The sequence below is a fragment of the Sinocyclocheilus anshuiensis genome, unplaced genomic scaffold (genome assembly GCF_001515605.1).
Source record: "Sinocyclocheilus anshuiensis isolate Anshui unplaced genomic scaffold, SAMN03320099.WGS_v1.1 scaffold881, whole genome shotgun sequence".
NCBI classification, from domain to species: domain Eukaryota; kingdom Metazoa; phylum Chordata; class Actinopteri; order Cypriniformes; family Cyprinidae; genus Sinocyclocheilus; species Sinocyclocheilus anshuiensis.
In genome coordinates, this window is record NW_015558695.1 from 1337841 (window position 1) to 1354067 (window position 16227).

Consider the following 16227-nt stretch of genomic DNA (forward strand, 5'->3'; position numbering starts at 1 on the left):
TATATTATATTATATTATATTATATTATATTATATTATATTTATTATATTATATTATATTATATTATATTATATTATATTATATTATATTATATTATATTATATTATATTATATTATATTATATTATATTATATTATATTATATTATATTATATTATATTATATTATATTATATTATATTATATTATATTATATTATATTATATTTGCTGCTATATCTGCTGGATGACAGTGTACCAAAAATCTGTATCAGGTACCTTGTATTGGTTTTTGGCCTGCTCTGTCATTTATCAGGTCTTCTTCACTCTGATGAATCAATCATCTGCTTTCGACAGAGGTTAGTATCTCTCACAGGACAATTGCTATCAGGTTCATCCACTTAAACAACAACAGAATTGTACTTTAAGGAGTATAAGGAATACTAACTGACCTGCCAGCTAAACCCTCACTGAATGGAAGCGTAGTTGGCCTGTTGTAACCCGATATTTTGGCACTGCCTGGTCAGGTGTGGTTTTTAGGTCTTATGGGAACGCGTTTGAATAGTGGTTGGGTAGTATTTATCTGTTTAGCCAACAAATGTTTAATGTGTCGTGCACATTTAACAGCGTTATTTAAGTCTCTGAAGAGTTGGTACTTTTGTTACCCTCATGTTTTAGCCAGTGCTCTATGCCTGTTGCCCTTTCTAATCTTGAGGCGAACATCACAAGAATAAGTGTGTATTTTTCCCTCACCAATATCCTAACAACGCTGTCAATATTCAGAACTGGTGGATCAGTATGAATTTTTAATTTTGAAATCTTTTTACATTTGTTTCCCACAGTCTCAAACATTTGCTTTGATCTTGAAGGTGAGATATGGGCTATGTCCTTGTTTCCCAATGTAATATTATTTTATGCTTATTCTTAATTAATCTGATTAATAATTACTAGCCTTACAGTTTTGTCGATTACAAAAACCAAAGAACTAAACAAAGAACAAAGAATACTGTGATGTTACCTTGGTGCATATTTTTAATCTTTTGGTACTTTTTGTTAGTTGTGATCCATGTTAAATGGATGCTAGCTAATTTGACTTGAATATGAATATTATGTTTGCTAGTGTGAATTCGAAATATGGGTTAAAATTATCAGGATAATATGGAAAAAAACAGCGCATTAAAATAATGACATTTTTAAAAGAAAACCTTACTAAGTATTTGGAATGTTCTTCTATTAATATTTCTTAGAAAAACAAAAAAATCACAAATTAATGTAATTCTCATCTGTTGCGACTCACCAAAAATGTAATGACATTTATTAATTCATTCGCAACATTCAAGAAAAAAAAAGATGCAAGTCAAATCTTTTTACACTACATTTTTAGGGTCATTAAATTTAAACTTTTCTTGAAATTGGTCTATACGTTTTTCAAAACCATAAATTACTTTCCTTCCCCTTTTCTTTATTGTGGACACTCTTGCATGTCATTTACCCAAATATCTCTATAGCAGTGATAATTAAATGGTCATTTTTTTGTTGCATTTGTGTATTCCTATGTTGTGTAAAAAAAGAAAGGTTAAAGAAATAACTGAAGACAAATGATTTGATGTAACCCTGATTTATTGGTGTTTCCAAGTGGTACATGACTTGATGAATACAAAAATTTTGACATAAGAACAGCTCATCAGCCCATCATCCAAAATCAGGAAAAGGAAAGAGTAAAAGTTGGGTAATAACTGAGATTTGCCTCACAGTTACCCCTCTCTGAGGGCAGTACAATCTCAATTGAGTAGATTTTGTTGCACTATGAGTATGCAGCAGAAGCATTAACAATGCTGGTTGTAGTGACGTAGAATTCTGAGTCAGCTGAAAAAGAATTAATTTTGTGTGTTTAATACTTGCATGTCGTGACATAGAGCCACAAAAGCTATTCACCCTGAAGAAGTACTTGAGCTCCAAGCTTTGTCTGTCTCATTAGCTCCTTTCTCATTGTGCATCCACTTAAGGACAATTTGTACTCTGGATGAGGAGTGATGCCAAGAGGCAAAAACAAAAATCAAAGACAACACAGTGAGTGTGAAAAGCCATTCTGATATAACACTTTGACATGAAAGTCTCTTTGGGTGACAGTGGTTTTTGGGGCTTAAATTCATCAAAAAGGTAAGAAGCATTGAAATGTGGAGTGAAAAAGGTAGGAGTTGCCCAGGTGGTGGATGATATTTGGGAGCGGGGAACTGGGTGGACGTTTTTGGTTTACAAGTAGCGCTTCTGGCTCTGCACCACAGAGCGGGAAATTGAGACTTGGCTGCTGCCGCCACCACCGCCGCCAATGGACATCCCTGAGCCACCACCATATCCATAGCCGCTGCCACTGCTGAAGCCACTGCCACCACCGTATCCGGCACCACCACCATATCCAGAACCACCACCGTATCCGGCACCACCACCATATCCAGAACCAACACCGAATCCGAAGCCGCCGCCGCCACCGCCGCCACCACCTGTGAACCAAAAAACAGAGACATTAGTTTTACTGAACACCAATGCAGTTTTTACAGCAAATTATATGCTTTTTGTCTAAGGTCATGATAGGAAAAGATAATATGCTTACCGCTGCTGCTTGACTCCTGGATGTGGATAGTTGCAGAGCCACCACCAGAAGCAATCCTGACAAAGAAAATAAATGTCAATATAAAGACAAATTTAAACAGAAAAAATATACTTTCAGAAGAGCAAAGAGACTGACCTGCTCTCCTCTCCTTCCAGAAGTTTCCTGTAGGTGGCGATTTCAATGTCCAAGGCCAGTTTGACATTCATGAGCTCCTGGTACTCACGCACCTGGCGCGCCATATCCTGCTTTGCTCTTTGCAGGGCTTCTTCCAGTTCCTTAATGCGGAGCTTGGCATCCTTCACTGCCAGTTCTCCACGCTCCTCAGCCTCAGCGATCTGAGCTTCCAGGTTGGCACGCTGAGCAGTTCAAAGAAGACATTATGACTTTAGTTTTCAGCAACACTTTTACATTAGTCTTGTCCTCAGAGACTAATTTACATCATGTTATTTCCAACGTAACATGCAAATTTTGATCATTGAAAGTACAAATCTTTCTTTGAAAGTACATTTCGTACTAAGGATTTGGTTGGCAATCTAATTCAGGTTAAAATCTCATCCAAAAGCATCCAAAGACTAACAAAATTCTTACTTGTCCCTTGACAGCTTCAATTTCATTCTGAAGTCTGCTGATCATGCGGTTGAGCTCAGCAATCTCCTGCTTGGTGCTGCGAAGGTCGTCTCCGTATTTGCCGGCAGATGACTGCATCTCCTCGAACTAGGTGGTGTGATTAGAATCTGTCAGTTGATTGCTTCAAAATAGTGTTGGTTTGATGCTTGAACGTCTTTTCTTACCTTCTGTTTGTACCACGACTCAGCCTCAGCGCGGCTGCGGTTGGCGATGTCCTCATACTGTGCACGGACCTCAGCAACGATGGAATCCATGTCCAGATTGCGACTGTTGTCCATTTCCACAATGACTGATGTGTCTTTGATCTGTCCCTGGAGATCACGCAGCTCCTAAAATTGCAAAGTGAAGGTTTGAGATGCACCTAACACTGAAAACTAGCATCTCAGTGGTAATATAATTTTAATCAACTCTCACCTCTTCAAAGATGGCCCTGAGGAAGTTGATTTCATCTTGAAGAGAATCAACCTTGGCCTCAAGCTCAACTTTGTTCATGTAGGCGGCATCAACATCCTATGAAGACATGTACAAATCTCAATATAATATGTGGCCTTTACAGATTTACAATGAAAAGAATTGCAAAATATAACTAGAGGATCAAGACAGCAGTGAAGTGTTTTACCTTCTTGAGCAGGACAAATTCATTTTCCACTGAGGCACGCTTGTTGATTTCATCCTCATATCTGCAAAGATAAGTTTTCCACTTTAGCACATTACTTGTCAAATTATACCATGCACACAAAGCGTAATTCATAGACTATAAACCTGCTCTTGCACAGCTACTCACTTGTTCTTGAAGTCTTCTACCAAGTTCTGCATGTTGTTTAGCTCTCCTTCTAGCTTCATCTTCTCATTACCAAGTCCGTCAAGCTGTCTGCGCAGGTTGGCGATGTAGGCCTCGAACATGGCGTCGATGTTGGAGCGGGTAGTGGTCTGGTCCTGCAGTAAACTCCATTTTGTCTCGAGTACTTTGTTCTGCTGTTCCAGGAAGCGCACCTGTGTTGGAGATAAACGATTTGAATAAATGGCTTTATTAGGACATCAAGGATCTTTGATATGTCATTACTCATGCCACAAGATAAGTCTTTCACAGTAATTATTAAACACGCCTCTTATTGCATATCAGGACTTGCGGTGACACACCTTTGGCACATTTAGAGGAATTTATTAGCATATGTACCATGCCTTGTTGGCCAGCACAGTTCGTGGAGTAACTGTCTTCTTAATATGCACACTCCTCTTTGGAGATAATGAAATGCTAACCTCAAGTGACACCACAACATGTTCAGACTCTCTATGCTCCAATTTATGCTCCCAAAACAATGTTTCCCTCCAGGCATTAAGGCGAGGCTCCTAGGAGACCTGTGCCAAGCTGCAGGCCTTAACAGAGATGATATGGCACGCCTTACCCTCAGGTACTAATTGTTCCCACCCTCCTGCACATTTATGCCATGCAATTAATTTTGTACAAAATCTTACAATGACTTTGAACTTGCATGATTCACATAAAAAGAACAAAGCATCATGAGATCAGAAGAGTTATGTGAGCTACATGATTGCTGATCATATCTCTTGACAGAATCATACAAATGGGCGTAGCACCTAGGTAAGGGGGTGAAATTTACAAGGTGTGGTTACATGGTGAATTCCCCAAAGGGGTCGGAGAATCAAAACAGGAAACTTGTTTTGTTTAGGATAAAATAAAATTATTATTAGGACCTACATAAAGTTACTTTTAGGGCCATTTTTATGACAGGTATTGCATTAAGTAAGAGTTAAAGACGGTGCTCATCTGTTGCACGCACGCACACACACACACACACACCTGCATTGCTGCCATAGGGATAGAGGGCAAACTTGATCCTTGCCCTTATTTGGATTGGCCTAGTCATTGGATCTCACCTGGCTTGGGTTTCCAAATTCACCCTGACTGTCTGAGAACAATTGCATACAAGGAAAAAAAAACTCAAGCCTGTGCTAAGATATAGACTTTGACTGCTTGACTGAAATGTAGTGATAATGATGCAAAATATGGCATATGCAATGCCAGCCTGTCTCCTATGTGCTTACCGTTATACAGAATCTGACACTAGGAGGATTTCCAGGTGCAAGTGACTGGTTGTGAAATATTTAATGAGAAGAACTCAGCTCATATGAAGGCCCTTCAAATGTGTGCATGAAAATCCAACATTCAAATGAAAAGTCAAAATGTTGGAGGTGCAAAATGAGATTGTTGTGTTGTACAACTGTGTATGCTTGCAAGAAGACTAACCTTGTCAATGAAGGAAGCGAAGCGGTTGTTGAGGTTCTTGATCTGCTCTTTCTCCTGGGTGCGGACAACTTGGATGTTGGGGTCGATTTCTAGGTTCAGTGGGGCTAAGAGGCTCTGGTTGACTGTGACAGCTGTGATGGGTGCCATACCACCAGGGTACCCTCCACCTAGACCAAATCCTGCACCACCACCGAATCCTGCACCACCGCCGAATCCTGCACCACCGCCGAATCCTGAACCACCGCCGAATCCTGCACCACCGCCATAACCTCCTCCGAGACCTCCTCCATAGCCACCGCCGCCAATGCTGTAGCCGTAGCTTGCTCCAGACCCTCCACCAAAGCCAATGCCGCCACCGCCGCCACCGCCACCGCCGGAGCGACGGAATGACACAGAGCTCATCCTGCTGCCAATGGGTGCTGCGCTGGCAGACATGCTAGAGAAGCCCTTCCTGATACCTCCACCCATGCCGCCACTCATGCTTCCACCGCTGACGCTATAAGTAGTGGTTTTGATCGAAGACATGGCTGCTGTCGTCTATGAAGGGGTGAGGTTTAGAGAGAGAAAGAGCAGGATGAGACAGAGAGATCCAGAGCAGGAGAGCTCACTAAGAGGAAAGTTAAATCCCTCTGAGTGCCTTCTTCAAGGAGTGCAGCAGCTTTTATACCTCTTATGCTACGGGAGGGGCTCACCTGACCACTCCCCTTTCGGCCTCAGGCTCCTGTCCTGCCTTTCGTCCCTGTCCAAATGATACATACACCCATCTTGCTGGGCTGGTATGGAAGCGCTTTCAGCAGAGAAGGCCTGGTCACACCCTGATTTTTATGCACACTCTCTCACGTAAAGTGGAGAAATTAGGAGACAAACCGGGAGTAGAAAAACAAGGTCAAACTACCAGAATTCAGCACACCCTCTTCTTGCATATACTACAAAACCTTTATATTTGACTAGTGCTCTGTAATCCAGTGCACCTTAGTTAAATAACCAGATGGCATTCTATAAACTTAGAGCATGGCAAACTATACAACTCCATACATATTTCATGATTTTGGGAGATTCAGGGCTCTCTGTTTGCTTTAAATTTCATGCAGGAGTATTAAATAGGGGAATATTTGATGAAGGGCTTAAATGTTGAAGCTTGGCGCTCGTCCTGGAAGCCATTGTGACCCGCAGGCTCCTCTTTCCAGTCAAACAATCAAGCTTCTGTTCTCTCACCTCAATGGCTCTGTCACGGACACTACTTCACTACCTTGCTCTGTGGTTCCCAGAGTGTTGTCGCAGTTGCATGCAAAGTAGATTTTTATGTTACCTCATATTAAAACACATAGCACAAACTTTATTGGGAATGTTAACAGCTTTGTTTGCTTTAGCATACTAGATTTTAACTTTAGTTTGGATTGTTATAGGTGAGTATTAGAACTCAGAACAGAGAATGGTGGCTGCATCAGTGTGGTTATTTTTGTAGCTGTCCTTAGGTGGCATTATTTAGCAACACGTGCTGCTTTTGTTAGCATGTCAGTATCGCCCCTATCATGTTCAAACAGTCAGCGTGGTTCTGCAGACTTGGTAAGTGGACAGGTCTGAAAGATTAATTTAGAAAACTCACTCACTTAGTTAATCAGATAAAGTGAAGTGCACAGCAGGAATAGATTCAGTCTGTCAGGTTTATTAATGTGAGAACGCTAGAACATTAACCGGGACCTCTATAAACATAGCCCCTTGTCACTGAGAGGAAAATTAGGCATATTTGTCTGTAGAAATTCAGGAGGAGTCACTTGATTAACAAACATTGTTTACGTGGTATTTGGCCGCCAGTGGATTTTTCTTAAAATGGTACAGCCTATTGTTAATCCATTGATCTGAACAGTAATACTGTCGAGTCTTTGTCAGATGTTGAGGGGGTTTTGGTGGAGTTTCACCCCATTTGAATGTGTACAATGCAATCTGTCAGGTGATACAAGTTATACAATGTGGGGGATTGGATTGTGAGATGTCTTGAAGCATCCTCTACAGAAATCACGTGAATTTCATTTTTATGTGATTAGAGAAAAACAATCAGATGTGCGTTTAGCTTGGCCATGTGTGAAATTTGTGTATTCAATTGTACTTAGTTCTTGTGACTTTGGTGTTATATATTTTTAATCACTCTCATAACAACCAATCTTTCATTTAAGATGAAAGAGTAGTGCATTTAGGGTGCAACTGTTGGTGTAACATATATTTTCATTGGGACATATGAGAACATTGGTCAAAAGTTTTGGTTATTCAGATCAGTTATTTGAACTACTAAACTTCCTTTTAGAGACAACCAAAAATTATATATATACATATATATAGCAGGCATAATATAAAGTAATATATATAGCAGGCAATACAATAAATCATATTGACAGTATCTATAATGGCCGAAATATCTAAGTGGAGCCAATTGGTGTGATCAATAAATATTGTAAGTGTATATTAATGCCAATGACTTTATTACTGAAATATAAAAGTATAGAGGGTCAGTCCCAGTCTAGGGTTAAGAAGTAAAAATAGTATCAAAGTACCATTTTTTTTTTTTTTTTATTGTATCATTTGATATGCTATATATATATCCATCATTCCAGTCCCGAAGAAGTCGTCTCCATCCTGCTTCAATGACTACCGTCCAGTTGCACTTACCCCCATCCTCATGAAGTGCTTTGAACGGTGAGGAATTGACTATAAAGCAGACTTGACTTGACTTGACTTGATATATCAGTTGATATTAATTTTGAATGCTAATTTACTACATTTTTATATGTAGAACACCTTTTTTTGTTGTCTAATGCTTATTTACAGTTAATCTTAACACTGTTAAATGTAATCTCAATAAATATTTTGAGAATTTTCATACTGAACACTATAATTTTGTGAATACTAAATTCATTTGATAGCATTTAAAATGACTGCTTTTTTTTCCTGTTTTATTTATTTAGATGAAATAGTATACATTTTTACTTTACTGACCTATAATGATAGGGAAAACACTTTAACAGGGCAAAACACAATTTAAATTGTGCAGCAACAACAATAACTTGGACAAGATATTGTATATCATTTGGGTTAAAATCCAAGAAAACTAATATTATAAAACTGACTCTATGATTGCAGGAGGCACATTTGAAGCACACTCTGTATTTTCTCATTGCACCATGTTTTTACAATAACAAACCATAGCCCTTCCTACAAATAGCCAAGAAAATGGTACATCAAACTAGGTTGGCATATCTTTAACATCACATAGTGCTTCAGTTGCATCATACCCTGCTGAATAGTGTTTCAGCTTCCAATTTATTCACATCCTTGCTCTCCCAGTTGCAACAAAAGACTCGTTGTTTGTGATAATGGATTAAACCTGGTGTTAATCCACATTGCCTGCTGCAGGAAAGAGAAGGGGTGAACAAAATCAAAAGTGTTTCTATCGATTGAATTGACAGTTGACATTTTCAGTTGGCGATGAGCTTATTTGGCAGCGTCTTCCTTAGTAAGGCCTCAGTGAAGTTGGCCCAACCTTAGTAGCCACAACAATTTTTTGTCCACTGTCTTCATCCCTGCAATAGGCATTGTTTCATACATTTTAAGATATTTCTCTAAAGAGCAAGCTCTAAATGAGTAGCTTTTCATGGCTTGTGCCTTTTGTTTTTACCCAAAATCTGACTGATATAAAACTGTACAGTCCAGCAAGCAACAGTAATGAAGAATTATAGAAATGGTACAATATGGACATGGTTTAATTCAGGCTTTGTGTGGCATCACCACACAGTGCAACAAAGAAAAGTGAATCGTTGGTTGGTTAGTCATACTGCGTTTTGGATTGTCTAGACATGAAAGCTGTAATTTCGTTCTACACATTAGGTGGGGCCCAACATTGCCAATAACGCAATGCTTGAAATTTGTCCAGATCCTGATTTATTTATGCGCATATCCACTGGAGTGACTTTTTACTGTCTTGTACACTAGGTTGCAACTTCCACTGTTGAACTTGTTTCATACATTTAAATGATAATTTGTCTGTAATTTATTACATAGCTTCCATGTGTTGAGTTTTTTGGCTGTTTAGTCGAATAAAAACACAGAGTTTTTGTTTGCAATGATTAAAAGGGCATGATAAAAAGTTATTTTGCGAAAACAGGATTACACTCTCTACATCATATTTCCAGAAGCATTTCATATTGTGTGCATCATACAAAAGAATCAGTGAAACTTGGCTACAATGAAAGACTGAAGCCACAAATTTTTACAGCTTTACTCTATATGACTATTATAATGTCTCCTATGTTTTCATAGGAGTCTTCTGTAGTTTATGATGGCATTAAAAGGCAGAGCAGCTCTTGAGCTGAAATCTGAGAGTTGAGTGCTTGCTCAGACAGTCATATTCATTGTGCTGAAACAAGGGATATCTTCCTTTTCATGAAAGCCCACCAATCATTAGTGAGTAAGATGGGTCCCACCTTTTCAGACCACACCCCTTTTTCTTGTCCACACCCAAGTCTTTGAGATTAATTTCCAAATATGGTTACAATCATTCACAAGAACATAGCCTTATGAACTAATAACGGTCTTCATGAAATAAAATAACATTTACTACTGGGTGGAGTGAAGTTTGTGCGTTCAGCTCCTGCATTAAACAGATTCTGCAGACCGGCCTAAATTAAATAATGGGAATAAATGAAGTGAAGAAAAAGTCCTGTGTTTAAAAATTGCATTAACATACACTCTGTACACTTGAGTACAACTCTATACTAATATCAGTCTTGTACATAAGAAAATTAACTGTGCACCCATCAGTTGTTTTTGTGTAGATTCGTTTTTGGTACATTTATCTTTGCTAATAATCACTTGTGGAAAGAGTTTTCCTATAGATGTCCCTTTAATTATTCTGAAGCATTTTAAAAGAATGCAGAATGAAAGAAGATGAGAATGAAAGGAAGATGAAGAGCTCTTTCAGTATGCACTTAGTCAAGTTTTAGTGTTCTGAGAAGTGTATACCGTACATGAAATGAGCTGCAAGAAAAAAATGTTTCTGTCAAAACACACAAAACTTTGTGGAAGTACAATTTAACAAATGAAGAGTTTATTTGCAAAAACAGATAACTCCATTTTTTTTTCTTTTTAAATCGTGTTTTTTATTATGTTATCATGTTTTTATTGTGTTAGTTAGCTGTATTTTTAGTTATTTTTTAACCTAATAAAAAAACCCCAACTGCAGTTTGATTGAGATTAATTGGAATGCACAATGAAAAAACTTGATTTTTGAAAATTGTTAAAAACGGAGTTATCTGTTTTTGCAAATGAACTCTTCAATTGCCATTAATTTGCAAAAAAAAGATTAAACTTTCTATCAAAGGATGGGTTATGAATTAAAAGCATGTCAATGCATTAACGTAACTACTATTGTCAACCTCATCTTATCATTGGGTAGAGATGTTATTTCTGCACTTGACATACAAAAAATAGTCATATTGATTAATAGTAACTATATATATTGCTTTTAAGACAGGTTAAAATGCACTAGTGCACCAATTGTTACATTTTTTCATGTCACAGTTGACAATATGACTGATTATGAACTAAAGTAACATAAAAAAGGAAACTAAATCAATCATTTTAAATGCTGCTACTAATTATTCCAGCATCATAATGTATATGAAAAATGAATATTACATTTTAGATGGGCTAACGATTACATTTAACAGTGTTATTAAATTATTAGTGTTTTAAAGATTTAATTTAACGTGTTAGATAACAGCAAGGGTAAATAAGCACAAGCAATTAAAAAATATCTTGTATACTGAATGATACTAATATATTGTGCATCCATATGTTAAATAAAGGGACTAAAGTGATTGAAAATACTGAGAAAATACAGGACTTTTCAGAACTTAATACAGAACTTATATAAAAGAGTCTATGAATGGTTTAAGTATGCAGTGCTTGTAGTTGTCTCTGCAAATTAAGTATACATGAGTATTTTAATATTAAAAATGACTATTTGAAACATTCACCTTCTACCTGACTTTTAAACTTGTTTCTGGCTTTGCCTTCAAGCTTCTAATACTGAAACTCTGCAGAAACATTCAACGGTACTTGTCAGCACAGGCTGAGGAATGCTTCAGATGTCTCCAAAAATCCGTGCACAGCACAAGGTTCATTATAACACCATTTTTTTGACATTTCTGTTTAATGTGCAATAGTTTTTATATTTTCCAATAAGATAACCAAACTAAGTGTGCCTCTGCGTTAGCATAAGTTTGAATGGGTAGGTGTGGCTATGTGTGCGGCTCATCGTTGGATAGAAGGAGCCCCTCACGTACAACTCGTTTGGAAAGAGTTTTCCCATAGGAGTGCCTTTAATTATTCGGATGATAACTGAAACCTGTTCAATCATAGAGTCTCCAGGCTGAGTCAAAGGGCTGGGCCAACAAGCTCTGAGAAAAGGTGTGATTGAGGCCCCTTTTCTTTCATAAACCCGACTTAACCTGGACCAGCCAGGTGTGGTGATGGGCGTCTATATACAATAAATGTGAGTGCATGTGGGAATTGGTGTATATGAAGTAAATGACTTGTCAAAGTCTAGAATTGCTTGGGTTTCACTTGATCTCCCTGTGCTGTTAAGTGATATTCATGACTTTTGCATTTCAAAAGCCTACAAATGTGCATGCAGGAAGCTCCAATTGCACGTGCCTATAAGGCATTTAAGATATCTGTGTTTAAACAGAAATACAATACATTCTGTTTTGAACTGTAAATTTCACTTTGGTGTTTTATATATAGTTTCGTTCCATTTGTGAACTCCAGCTTCAAGATGCTCTCAATTACTACCTGTATATTTGGACAGATCTTGCTTACTGTTGTCAATACTATGCATTTAGCATAACCTTTTGCTTCAGAAAGATGATCTTTTGGGTGTGCAATGCATGCTTGGTTTAGTGTACTGACAGATCTGCTACACTCTAAAAAATGCTGGGTTAAAAAGGGACAAACCCAGCTATTGGGTTGTTTTGACCCAACGGTTGGGTTCAAAACAGCCCAACTGCTGGGTCAAAACAACCCAATAGCTGGGTCAAAACAACCCAATAGCTGGGTTTGTCCCTTTTTAACCCAGCGCTGGGTTATATTTAACCCAGCATTTTTTTGAGTGTACTATTATACAATTAATCTGTACAATTTAACAGTACTGACCAATGCATGTCAACAAAAACAGTGAAAAAATACACTACTCATAAGCATAGCATGTAAACCTGTCAGGAGTTATTTGATGAAGGACACAAATCTTTCTCTCCCTTCACTCATCTAGACTCCCATGTTGTCTATGGTGTGATATGAACTCCTGTTCATGGTTTTAGGAACAGCAGCTCTGAACACACCAACTCAGGTGGGATTTGAACCCACAACCTCTGAATTCAACAATCTGTGTTCTTACAGCCTGAGCTAACATGCCATTTACCAAACAAAAACCCACAGGACTTTAAAGTTATCAGCGAGAGTACTTTAGTAGTTCTAAGTTTGTTGGAGCCAAAATGTATTGTCTGTACATGGAAAGAGGAGCAAGGTCCTGCATGGGGTTTCTCATTGGATAAAATGGATCGTCTTGTGTCTTTAGAAAATTTGGCCTGAAACTGAAAACAAAATTCTTTTTATATGTGGTGCTGTGTTATTCTACTTTTATTTTAATGTTGTTTTGTTTATTATTAAAATTTTATTTTCTGTTATCATTAACTAAAACAAAAACTGTTAAAAACTTTTCTGTTAAATTAAATTAAGCTGAAACTAAAACTAAATGATTAAACATAATATGGCATTATTATATAAAAATTAGATGAAATAATAATATAAATATTAGAATGAAAATCGTTATACACAACTTAATAATATAGGTATTAGCTGGAAAAACTTAAAGTAAAACTTAAATTAGAAATGTTGCTTTGACAACTAACTGAAATAAGTTTAAGATGAAGCACTAAAATTAAATAAACTGGAAAATAAATAATAAAACTGCTAAAAATAAAAACTAAAATGAAATAAAATAAAAAAGAAATTAAACCTAATTAATAATATAAAAATCCAAATATGAATAAAAAACTATAACATACTATAAATAACATTGTTAGAACAATTATTTTTATTAATGCATGTGTATGTTTATTATTTGTATATTTTTCTGCATACTATGGCTGGTCTTCTTCTTCCACTGTATATTCAACTAAAAAATAAAAAGGACCACTGCAACACATATGTCGCATGGCATCAAAGATAACTCATGTTATCTAGCATTCTTGACACGGATCATAATTTGCCTTAAACACTTTTTCAGGTCCCAACAATGCCTTTTACCTCTTGAGACCAGATCGAACTGGCATGAGCCAGCTTGTAGTGAAAAATGCAAAACTAACAAGGGAGGACTCTTTTCACTTTTCTGAATCATACATTTGGCCAGAGCACCGTACGACTCACAAAACATACATTGAGAGTGTCAATTACCTCACAGTTGAGACTTGCCCTCAACGAGTCATAAATGAATTGTTTGTTTTATGATCTATTTCGACTGTGAATCTGTTGTTGCTTCTAGCTATTGGTGCATGAAGTGTCACTGACATCACCATATAATTCACAAAGTGCAAGTACATGCATAAAATTGCTGTTTAAATTAAACAGCAATGTTTAGTCTAGTTAGCTAATATATTATTTATTAAGGTAATGAGTTGGCTACTTTTATGCTTTAGGTATCATGAACAAACAGAACAGTAATTCTTACAGTATTTATCTCCTAAATTAATATTAATTAATTAAGTAATCTTGTTAATTGATTAGATAGAATCCAGCACCCCCACAACCCTTAACAGGACAAGCAGTTTGGAAAATTGACAGATGGATGAATGAATGGCATCTTGTTCATGAACAATTGTTCATTTTCAGTTCACTGTTAATGCACTGTAAAAAATCTAAATGTTTTTCGAACATATTAGTGCATGTAGAAATGAACATTTAACAAACTCTGAATTGCTAGATATAAACTCCGAATACAGTTGAAAGAAAGTCAGAGTTCTGAGTTTATATTTTGGAATTCTGATTTTATATAAGTCACAATTACCTTTATTTTTTATTTTGTGGCAGAAATGGGCTTCCACTGTAAATTATTCATTGTCAGTGCATGTGAGCTATTGTTTTAATCAGTGTTGACATATACAAGTTCATTGTAAATGATTACCGTTTAGTTTAGTTTGAGGTTCACAAACTGCTGTCTTTCGCACATTTGACTGTGAAACGCTTTCTACCCTGCAGCACTTTTAGCAGTCATAAAGACTTGATTAGGATGACATGTTGGACACACCTCTTCCACTATAGGGCGTTTGAGTGCGTTTGCTGTCGGTGCACTGTGTGAACATGTTGCCTTTTTATCGTAAGTGTAAGAGAATCTACTAGAATATTTAATTAACAGAAAGAGCTTTAGTCGATAAAAACTTGGAATGATGTTGTTGATGTAGCTAATGCTACAAAATACCATCTTGTGGATCTTGTCATGTCTTAACAGATCATTCTTGATGATTCTTTGGTTCACTATGTCTTTGCTATCATAGACTCTTAAAAATAAAGCGACTTTATTGCATCTTTGGTTCCAAGAAGAATGTTTTACATCCATGGAATCTTCGTGTGAATTACCATAAATTGGAGTGGATGGGCTTGAAATTTGTTTTGAACCAGCATTGCTTCTCAATAGGTGTGGTCAGGGTAATCTGTGACATTGTTCTAATTCTTCATTATTATTTCCTTTGAGTAAGACTGAGAATGGACATCTGAGACCCTGGAAACCCTTGGGTCATATTGACCCTGAGGCGTGGTGCCCCGTGTCTGTTCTGTGCTGGTTTCAGGATTCAGAAAGCATTCAAACCTGTAACTCTCGATGGCCTTGACAAGCATTTTTTCTACGGAGACAAAAAAGTGACAGGTAGATCTCCGAAAGGCATGTACAAACTCATCAAAATACCACATATACTGCAGCAAAACACCACAGAAATGAAGCTAACATCTTGTAAATTTGTTTTTTGTGCATCTCACATTAATCGTATCACTTTGTAAAAGTCTCTATGTTCAATACAAAAATAAATTAAAAAAAAGATAGGGAGTGAAATAGTTTAATCTTCTTGTTATGAGCTTGGTGTGCATGACTGAACCTGTGCAATAGCTGGGTTGTTATATAAATGCTGTACTTTTCCCACAGGCTTCTGCGATGAAGTGACATGAGCACTGATGCTGACCTAGCAGCAGTTTCACAGCTTGACTTTTCAGTATATGAGGGTGCAAGTGAGAAAGAAACATGGTCTTATTGGTAAAACCATGTAAAACGTGGTTTACGGTACATGCACATTTTCATGCATTTGTGTATATACTGATATGTACATTATTATCGACAGCATCTAAAACACCAGCATTTGTGGTGTATGAGAGTGACGAGAGTTAAAACGAGTACGAGAGTGATATTGCGTTTATACAACAGTTCGACGGCACAAGTGTAAAATAGATATGAAAAACATCAATGGAGTGTCTTTAAAAACCCTTTTGTGCGGAACTACTTCCTTCCGCCACATATTCAAATCTCAGTTTGACAGTTTAAAGGGGTCATATGATGCGATTTCAAGTTTTCCTTTCTCTTTGGAGTGTTACAAGCTGTTTGTGAATAGATAAGATCCCTAAAGTTGCAAAGACTAAAGTCTCAAACCCA

The 16227-nt window shown here is 37.1% G+C and overlaps 1 protein-coding gene across 2 annotated transcripts; it reads right to left on the reverse strand.

Moving 5' to 3' along the window:
• Positions 1-1578: 1578 nt before the first annotated feature.
• Positions 1579-6136, reverse strand: LOC107681386 (intermediate filament protein ON3-like). 2 transcript variants are annotated; one of them, XM_016477666.1, is made up of 10 exons: positions 5484-6136; positions 3999-4207; positions 3834-3894; positions 3629-3724; positions 3379-3543; positions 3176-3301; positions 2723-2943; positions 2588-2643; positions 2442-2477; positions 1579-2387 (listed from the first exon to the last, which is right to left on the reverse strand). In XM_016477666.1, the coding sequence occupies exons 1-10, from the start codon at positions 6006-6008 to the stop codon at positions 2230-2232; spliced, it is 1653 nt and encodes a 550-aa protein (XP_016333152.1). In that variant the 5' UTR covers positions 6009-6136; the 3' UTR covers positions 1579-2229. The 2 variants fall into 2 exon arrangements, with proteins under 2 accessions (XP_016333152.1, XP_016333151.1); XM_016477665.1 differs by having other exon boundaries at positions 1579-2477.
• Positions 6137-16227: the final 10091 nt, after the last annotated feature.